The sequence below is a fragment of the Salvelinus sp. IW2-2015 genome, linkage group LG17 (genome assembly GCF_002910315.2).
Source record: "Salvelinus sp. IW2-2015 linkage group LG17, ASM291031v2, whole genome shotgun sequence".
Classification (NCBI taxonomy): Eukaryota; Metazoa; Chordata; class Actinopteri; order Salmoniformes; family Salmonidae; genus Salvelinus; species Salvelinus sp. IW2-2015.
In genome coordinates, this window is record NC_036857.1 from 1,277,218 (window position 1) to 1,286,714 (window position 9,497).

At 41.2% G+C, this 9,497-nt stretch overlaps 2 protein-coding genes across 2 annotated transcripts in view; both read right to left on the reverse strand.

Annotated features, from left to right (window-relative positions):
* LOC111976435 (transmembrane 9 superfamily member 4) overlaps window positions 1-4,256 on the reverse strand; it is a 15,926-nt gene extending 11,670 nt beyond the window's left edge. The window contains 7 exon segments of the mRNA XM_024005264.1: window positions 890-966; window positions 969-1,021; window positions 1,122-1,242; window positions 1,245-1,277; window positions 1,559-1,658; window positions 1,973-2,086; window positions 4,181-4,256. Of these exon segments, the coding sequence (XP_023861032.1) occupies window positions 890-966; window positions 969-1,021; window positions 1,122-1,242; window positions 1,245-1,277; window positions 1,559-1,658; window positions 1,973-2,086; window positions 4,181-4,216 (534 nt within the window). The 5' untranslated portion in view covers window positions 4,217-4,256.
* A 1,286-nt stretch (window positions 4,257-5,542) lies between these two features.
* The window catches only part of hck (HCK proto-oncogene, Src family tyrosine kinase), an 18,918-nt gene continuing 14,963 nt past the window's right edge, over window positions 5,543-9,497 (reverse strand). Inside the window, exons 9-13 of the mRNA XM_024006145.2 lie at window positions 8,957-9,139; window positions 8,722-8,798; window positions 7,170-7,323; window positions 6,695-6,826; window positions 5,543-6,550 (exon numbers count right to left, since the gene is read on the reverse strand). Coding sequence (XP_023861913.1) covers window positions 6,348-6,550; window positions 6,695-6,826; window positions 7,170-7,323; window positions 8,722-8,798; window positions 8,957-9,139 — 749 coding nt within the window. The 3' untranslated portion in view covers window positions 5,543-6,347. The remainder of the gene's footprint in view (window positions 6,551-6,694; window positions 6,827-7,169; window positions 7,324-8,721; window positions 8,799-8,956; window positions 9,140-9,497) is intronic.

Genomic DNA, 9,497 nt, shown 5'->3' on the forward strand with positions numbered 1-9,497 from the left:
CCTTTTCAAGGTTATGTGATACAGACTCGTTTTACTGTGATATAGATACTTTGTACCTGTTTCCTCCAGCATCTTCACAAGGCCTTTTCTGTTGTTCTGGGATTGATCTGGACTTTTCACACCACAGTACGTTCATCTCTAGGAGACAGAACGCGTCCCTTCCTGAGCGGTGTGATGACGGCTGCGTCGTCCATGTGTTTATACTTGCGTACTATTGTTTGTACAGATGAACGTGTACCGTTACGGCGTTGGAAATTGCTCCCAAGGACGAACCAGACTTTGAGTCTACAATTTTTTTTCTGAGTCTTGGCTATTTCTTTTGATTTTCCCATGATGTCAAGCAAAGAGGCACTGAGTTGAAGTAGCCGTGAAATACATCCACAGGTACACTCCAATTGACTCAAAGTGTCAATTAGTCTATCAGAAGCTTCTAAAACCATGACATCATTTCTGGAATTTTCCAAGCAGTTTAAAGGCTCAGTCAACTTAGTGTATGTAAACTTCTGACCCACGGAATGTGATACAGTGAATTATAAGTGAAATAATCTGTCTGTAAACAATTGTTGGAAAAATTACTTCCGTCATGCACAAAGGTTGATGTCCTAACCGACTTGCCAAAACTATAGTTTGTTAACAAGAAATTTGCGGAGTGGTTGAAAAACAAGTTTTAATGACTCAAACCTAAGTGTATGTAAACTCCCGACTTCAACTGTATGTAGGTAGAACTATAGTAGAGAGACTACAGAATGCAAAGGTTCATACACTAAAGACAACAAGATTTTCTGTAATAGACAAGCAAAATCAGAGTTCCCACTGCCCTAATCTCATACGGATGTGTCCATACTCTCTCTCCATGCTTTAACTAGGCCCTGGCAAGGAGCTTCTGTACCTTGCTGTTCTCAGTGAAGCCCAGTCTGTAGCCGTGTTCAAACTGAACATCCTTCACCACATCCTTCTCCTCCTCTGCCTCTTTGTGGGGTAGAACTCCAGTCGTGTGGCCACTGGTAGGTTGTCTGCAATGCTGAGTTTATAGACAGGATTAACACGGAGTCTACAGCAGCATCTTACTTACACAGTCACCTGATTACCGGACAGAGTAATGAGGAAGGAAGGGTACTCACAGGTGAACATAGTACTCTTCCTGGATGCCTCAGCCACCAGCTTGCTCTTGCTGCACGTTGAGTTTCATCTTGGCACAAACCACCTTACACTTCCTGTCCTGGGTCATGAGTACCGAGTAGGGGTGTTCACAATACGATCCCCGCGTAACACCTCCCCTGACACACACACACCACACACACACAACACAACACAACACACACACACACACACACACACACACACACACACACACACACACACACACACACAGTTAGTAGGAGTTCATGGTGTGGGTCTTTATGCGCAACAGATGATTATGAATCCCATACAAAGACAACACAAATCAATGCTTTACAACACTGTACACAAGGATACACAGTAAACCATCCAAACAACAACAAGACACAGAGAACAACACTTCTACACGTGAGGAGAACAGAGAGAGCTGCTTACTTACCCAGGTTCTCTGCTTTGTAGACCACTTTATCAGGCTGACAGAAGGGCAGGGAGTAGTATTCATAGGGAAGCTGAGTCCGGGAGCTGGTCAGCTTCACAGCCTGGGGGGTGGGGGGGGGTCAATGTACCCATTCAATTGAGTGACTGACTGCCTGACCTGCCAAACGCATGCCAATAGGCTACACAACCAATACTAGTATCCACCTCAGTCTGCCTTGGAAAGCCTTGGAACTAACACGCTTTAGTCCATCTATCAAGCTTAGACAATAACACAGTTCATCATACCCAGAAAACAAAAAAAACTATGCTAACTTAGTGAAACCACAACAAGCCAAGGCAGAATAGAGTACTATATACCCGATGAAGCATAAGAGGGCTAGACCTAGGCTAAAACAGGTTTGGTTGTTTAACTTACCTTAATCTCTACAACACTGTTCTGGTGGAAGTTCATTGGAGCAACTCCAGGCACGTAAAAAGGCTGGACCCCTCCAGGCAACATGGACAACAGCAGCAGGGCCAACCACGTCTCCTTCAACACAACAAACAGTCAGTGGACTAGTTGGCCAATCTATACGGAAGACCCTTTTGATTAGAACTAAAATGTTTGCCCCTGAGCAGGAGGTCAGAAGGTGACTTTTTTGGACCTGAATACCAAAACACTCAGTAGATAGAGTTGAAATCATTTGAAWTGATATTGAACAACCCTGTTGCCACATAGCTGCTTTAGACATTAAGAAATCAATGGAATGGAGATGCCTTTGGGATATGTAAAGGTAGGACTAATGTTTCAACCTGAGAGAGAGAGAGAGGCCATGATGTTAATCAAATCCAAATTGACTAGCCTTCTGGGCACACACACAGTACAGTACAATCCATGATGGCTTGATGACTTGGACAAAACTTTGAGACTGTACTTTACATAGGACTCCATCTAACCAGTCACAAATGAAAGACTATGTCTACACATCCCAATGATTGTATAGGAAGGAACACCCCTAATGTTTGAACAGGATCCGTATTAAGGGTGTTACCTTAACACAACTGCATGTCAAATATTAGTACAGAGTGAAGGACGGACATCACCCTTTCACTTACAGAGAATACAACAATTAGCAGGCCCTTCCACTAAACTAATGTCACACCAGTCGAGCCTGATTTCCCTTTCCTGTGTGGAGTGATTGTATACACAACCACTAGCCATGAATGTATGACCAAAACCATACATATTGCACTGGTCTGGGAAGGGTGAGGATGAGCATTATGTGATACACAGTGAAAAAGTAAATGTAGATGGTTTTTTTAATGTAACTTTTATTTAACTAGACAAGTCAGTTAAGAACAAATTATTATTTACAATGACTGCCTACAACGGCCGAACTGGGACGACGCTGGGCCAATTGTGGACTCCCAATCACAGCCGGTTGTGATACAGCCTGGATTCGAACTAGGGTGTCTGTATAGTGACGCCTCTTAATTTGTATTTATTTAACTAGGCAAGTCAGTTAAGAACAAATTCTTATTTACAATGACGGCCTAGGAACAGTTACTGCCTTGTCCAGGGGCAGAAAAACAGATTTTTTTTAACCTTGTCACCTCGGGGATTCGATCGGGCAACCTTTTGGTTACTCGTCCAACGCTCTAACCACTAGGCTACCTGCCGCCTAACACCGCTGCAGTGCCTTAGACCGCTGCGCCACTCGGGAGCCCGAGTTGATGATGACAACAATAACAAAACAAACTTAGAAAAACAAATGCATATCAATCTCGTCTCAAATGAATAATGAGTTATCTACCTCTGTATACGAATGAGTGCATGAAAACATCCACACTGATAATAGCTAGCAGTTATATAAACTATATGGTTGAGACATATCGACTAAGCAACAGCAGCTAGATAGTTACTCTAAGAAAGGATATACTCTTTGGTTAAGCTTATAGAATACATAAATCAACCCGGAAATGCATAGCTAGCTAGTTGCCAGCCACATACTAGTTAGCGAGCCTTAGCTAACATTAACCATCTAGCTAACGTTACCTAGTTAAACTGCCCCCTTTTGTCTGAGCTCTGGTCCTCGAACTAGCTAGCTGCCACATTAAAAACTAACTAGCAAGCTACCTATACTTCGTATTTCCAGTACAACTTTTAGTAGGCGTATACGTAGGGTGGTTAGAGGCAAGTTAGAGAACGATAGTTGTGTTGTTGGCAAAGCCAGCTAACGTTAGCCTAGCTACGCCAAAGGGTTACTACGCTGTCACAATGAGATAGCTTCATTAATTAACTATCTAACTGCAATTGAAATACATGTCATGTTTGATCCATATACAGAGTACGAACTAGGTAACTAGCTAGTTAGGTACATTTCATTTTTTTGGCTAAGCTGACATCTAACTAGCTAGCAGTAGCTGACAAGTGGTCTTGGCTGGCTAGCGTCGTCAACATCTCCTGCTTTGCTGCACCATTGACAAGCCAATGTAGAAAGACAGCTCATATAAATGTCGTTAAATCATGACTCCAAATTTCACGTGGTAGAGTCGTATATTAACACAACCACATGCTTCTATTTGAAGGTAGATAGCGGACAGATGTTGGAAGAATAATATATATTTTTTCCTGTCCACTTACCATCGCCGCGGCCGCCATCTTGAATACACGTGTCATTCGTGACGTCACGTGAACAAAAATTGTACCCCCATCAGCAGCAAAATGTGTTGATAGTGCTAGCTAGTCAGCTAGTGTCATCTAATGACAGCAATTTAAACTGAACAAAATATTAACGCAGCATACAACAATTTCAAATATTTTACTGAGTTACAGTTCATATAAGGAAATAAGTCAATTGAAATACATTCATTAGGCCCTAATCTATGTGRTTCACATGACTGGGAATACAGATATGCATCTGTTGGTCACAGATACCTTTATTTAAAAAAAAGTAGGGGTGTTGATCAGAAAACCAGTAAGAATCTGGTGAGACCACCATTTGCCTCATGCAGCATGACACATCTCCTTCGCATTGAGTAGATCAGGCTGTGGCCTGTGGAATGTTGTCCCACTCCTCTTCAATGACTGTGAAAAGTTGCTGGATATTGGCTGGAAGTGGAACACGCTGTCATACATGTTGATCCAGAGCATCCCAAACATGCTCAATGGGTGACATGTCTGGTGAATATGCAGGCCATGGAACAACTGGGACATGTTTAGCTTCTAGGAAATGTGTACAGATCCTTGTATTATCATGGTGGAACATGAGGTTATGGTGGCAGATGAATYGCATGACAATTTTATTTATTTAACTAGGCAAGTCAGTTAAGAACAAATTCTTATTTACAATGTCAGCCTAGGAACAGTGGGTWAACTGCCTTGTTCAGGGGCAGAACAACAGATTTTTACCTTGTCAGCTCYGGGATTCAATCTAGCAACCTTTACGGTTACTGGCCAAATGCTCTAACCATTAGGCTACCTGCCACCTCTAACCAATTGGCTACAACGGGTCTCAGGAGCTCGTCACAGTATCTCTGTGCATTCAAAATGCCATTGTTAAAATGTAATTGTGTTCGTTTTCTGTAGTTTATGCCTGCCCATACCATTATATTGGCAAAGGAGAAATGCTCACTAACAAGGATGTAAACACATTTTTTAAATTGAGAGAAATAAGCTTTAATTTCAGCTCATGAAACATGGGACCAACACTTTACATGTTGTGTTTATATTTTTGTTCAGTGTACATCTGTTCAAAATGTGTTTGTATGTAGATTTTTTTGTAAAAAAATAATAATAATTAAGTCATGCTTGTTTGACTTCAAGCAGGTTGTTAAYAAAACAGATACAATCTTTTTCATATCGTCATGCATACAGTGAAAAATCGGATCAAATCTCTTTCATATCATCATTCATACATTGAAAAATCGGACAGATTTTGTCTTTACTTTTACAAAAAAATTGCAGATCATCATGTTAAATTTGACGTAGGCTAGAATGACAATATGATTTTATTCATTCCTTTTATTCAACACAACCTTTAAGTCATTGTAAGTGTTACAAGCATCTATAAGAAAATATCAAAAAGCATTTGGTTAAGAAATGCATTATTCATATGAAAACATATATCCCGTATTCAACATTCAATGTCTGTGCAGTCAATTGTTACCTCAATGCACAAATTCTTCAGCCATTTTAGACAAATGATAACAGTGGCCTACATAGAAAAAACCCACAAAAAAACATGCAAGCAACAACATCTAATTGTACTTGTGTAAAAATGTCACATCACATCACTCCCTTGTGTTGCCTACATATAGATATAGTATATAGAGGATTGACAAACAAGTAGGCTACTCTCCGATAAAATAAATTAAGACCGTTACCACATAGGCAAAAATAGTTTTATAAGTGAATTATTCTAGATTATACTGTTGCACTCCAGTGCTTATTCAGTGAATTATAGTTTCAATGGTCTATGGCAGAATATAAATGGCCTTTTCCAATATATGAACTGGGCATATACATTGGGAAATTCATAATCAAAAAGGCTAAAATGTGCCTCGTTTTTTTTATTTCTGGCCACTCATATATTTAAATCAAGTACAATTCTGAAACCCGTCACAGTCAGKCATGTCATGAATCGCTGTAATTCATTTGTTAGGTCATCATTCATAAAGCTACAGTAAATGCCATATTTCATAAGGAAACCATCTAAAAACCTGTTTTTTCTCTGTTGGTTTGTCTGTAGGCTACTCTATTCAGGTACATGAGAGGATGCTATGTATCTGCCTGAATCTTTCTGTCTGGCTCAAGGCTGCTGCTGGTACTGGCTCTCCGTTGCAGTGTAGAAATCCTCCAGGACACTCTGAAGATACTCAAAGGTTGGACGGTCCTCGGGCTTGTTCTTCCAGCACTCCAACATGACGTCATAGAGCTCCTTGGGACAGCTGTCGGTGCGCTGCATGCGGTAGCCTCTCTCCAGGGAGCGGATCACTTCTGGGTTCGTCATCCCTAGACGACAGAGCCAGCACAGAAGCGCATCATTATAGGGCGAGAGGGTGAATTTGACACTTTATTCATTTCGTTCATCATTCAATGAACATACAGTACAGTACAAGTACAGRAGAGMYCATGTTKTCATTCAGGTCCTCAGACCTGGATATGGTGTGCGTCCATAGCTGATGATCTCTGTCAGTAGGATGCCAAAGGACCAGACGTCTGATTTGATGGTGAAGGAGCCGTAGTTGATTGCCTCTGGGGCCGTCCACTTGATGGGGAACTTTGCTCCTGTTAGGGAACAACAGTAGTGCTTTCTTACTGTACGTCTGCTGCACCCTGCTGTCACTGAAAATATATTACAGCAGCTTGTCTCAACATAGTGTTTTCTATTTAAACCATGTCACTCATTCACACTTCCCTCTGACACAATGATATCTCTCCCGCTGATACAGTATCTCACAGTTCCTTGTTCCAACTCTGACTTCCCTCGTTCTCTAATTCTAATTCCAAACCACTGTACTCTACCGTACTATTATTGGTTAACTCAGCTGTCATGTCACAGTCAGTTGAATCCCCTTATGTGACACAGATACATATCCCCCAAGTGGATACTGCTAGATGCTGATCTTACCCTCCCTGGCTGTGTACTCATTGTCCTCAATGATTCGGGCGAGGCCAAAGTCAGCGATCTTGCACACCAGAGCCTTGGACACCAGTATGTTGGCGGCTCGCAGGTCCCGGTGGATATAGTTCCTCTGCTCAATGTAGGCCATACCTTCTGCAATCTATGGACAAAGACATGGTTGGATGTCCGCAGACAACAGGAAAGGCGGAACACCAGAAGCAGTTGCATGGGTGCTTCTATTCATTCATGTCCCAAGTGCTCTCTATGATTTATTGTGCAATATATCTATTGTTTTCAAGTATAGTTTCTAAAGCCTCCTCTAAGGTTCTGCTACGGGATAATAAAATAATCAGTCATTAAAACTTAAAATAATGATAGCTATAGTAATAAAGATAAAGTACTTTCAATTTGCCAATGGTGTCATTTACGACCACTGATTACTCTGATACCAGACAATATTTCCCTTCCATACTGGGCCCATTTTAAACTTACAACTACCATCAGGCTTCTCTCTCTCTCTCTCTCTCTCTCTCTCTCTCTCTCTCTCTCTCTCCCTCTCTCTCTCACACACTCCTTCGATCTCTCTCTCTCTCTCCCTCTCTCTCTCTCACACTCCTTCGATCGTTCTTTCTCTTTTCCATCTCTCTCACACATGTATATAGACACAAACTGACTGACGTATTCAATCCACATCGCTAAAGTTCAGCGCTATAAAGCTATTGAAATTTAAAGGCAATGTTCCGGCATTCATGGAGACTGCATTCACGGTAAAGACTGGACATATGTCAGCTCAATCTCAAATGACCTTTACATTTCTATTGCAACTAGATAAGCCGTATCTGTGTACCAATCTCAGTGGAATATTTGAACACAACTAAATCTATCATAGTGTAGATTTAAATCTGAACAGACCAATCTGTCTTCCTGTTCCCTTCTCTTTCAATGATCCTTTCTCTCTCTTTTTGTAAATCGACTCCTCATATTCCATTTCAATATCTTTCCATTTTGTTTTATTCTCACACCTCACCTCACTACATACAACAGATGGTAMAAACATGCACATGTGTTCATAAGTTCTGCTTTTCTGTTCATAAGTTCCTCATTGCCTCCCGATATCTGTAGCAACAGGTGTACACATGGAAATACTGTATGATCAGGTTTCAAAACTGAAATGTTGGATTGTGTTGCGTCTAATACTGTCAAAAATAATTCCGCATCACAATATTGTAGAACAGCAAACATTGGCATGAAGAATTTGGTTTACAAACACATTCTGCCACACACCTTCGTCTGCCAAGCTAAAGACAGGATTTGAATATTGAAATGCTGCCCACAATAGGAAAAACATGTACTCTAGAACAAAGGCATGAAACAGAAGAGTATTCAAATGAGTGGCTTGATATTGTCAGTAACTGGGTATAACAAGATCAAAGCATCCTCCCTTTTCTTTGGTTCTCTTTTCCCTTCTACCACAGTAGAAGACTGGAAGAATATAAAACCATACAATTAGAAAAAAAATCCAGACTGACAGTTTAATTTTGACATAACTGAATCTCACCTGCGCTGAGAAATCAATGAGTTTGGGGAGCTGAACACGATTCCCTTCATCACTCTTCAAGAAGTCCAGCAAACTGCCTAAACACACACACACGCGCACACACACACAAGCACAAACACACACACACAAACAAACACAGAAATGCACACACACAGAAAAACAGTCAGTGACAGAAATACACTGACGTGCGGTTATGTAAATGTAAACAAAATGTCAAACTGTGGTGTACACACACCCTTTTCCATGTACTCTGTGATGATGTAGATGGGTTCCTCTTTAGTTACCACGGCGTTCAGACGGACCAGCTTGTCGTGCTGCAGGGCCTTCATCAGGTTGGCCTCGTCCAGGAAGGCCTCCACCGACATGGTGCCAGGCTTCATGGTCTTCACTGCCACCTTGGTGTGCTTGTTGTATGTAGCTACAGCACAAATCACATTACCTATATTCCCTAATGTTACCTCAGTTCAATGCTCCACAAAGACAAACCACATTACCTATGTTACTCAGTTCAATGCTCCACAAAGACAAACCACATTACCTAATGTTACCTCAGTTCAATGCTCCACAAAGACAAACCACATTACCTAATGTTACTCAGTTCAATGCTCCACAAAGACAAACCAACTTACCTATGTTACCCTAGTTCAATGCTCCACAAAGACAAACCACATTACCTAATGTTACCTCAGTTCAATGCTCCACAAAGACAAACCACATTACCTATGTTACCTCAGTTCAATGCTCCACAAAGACAAACCACACATTACCTTAAATGT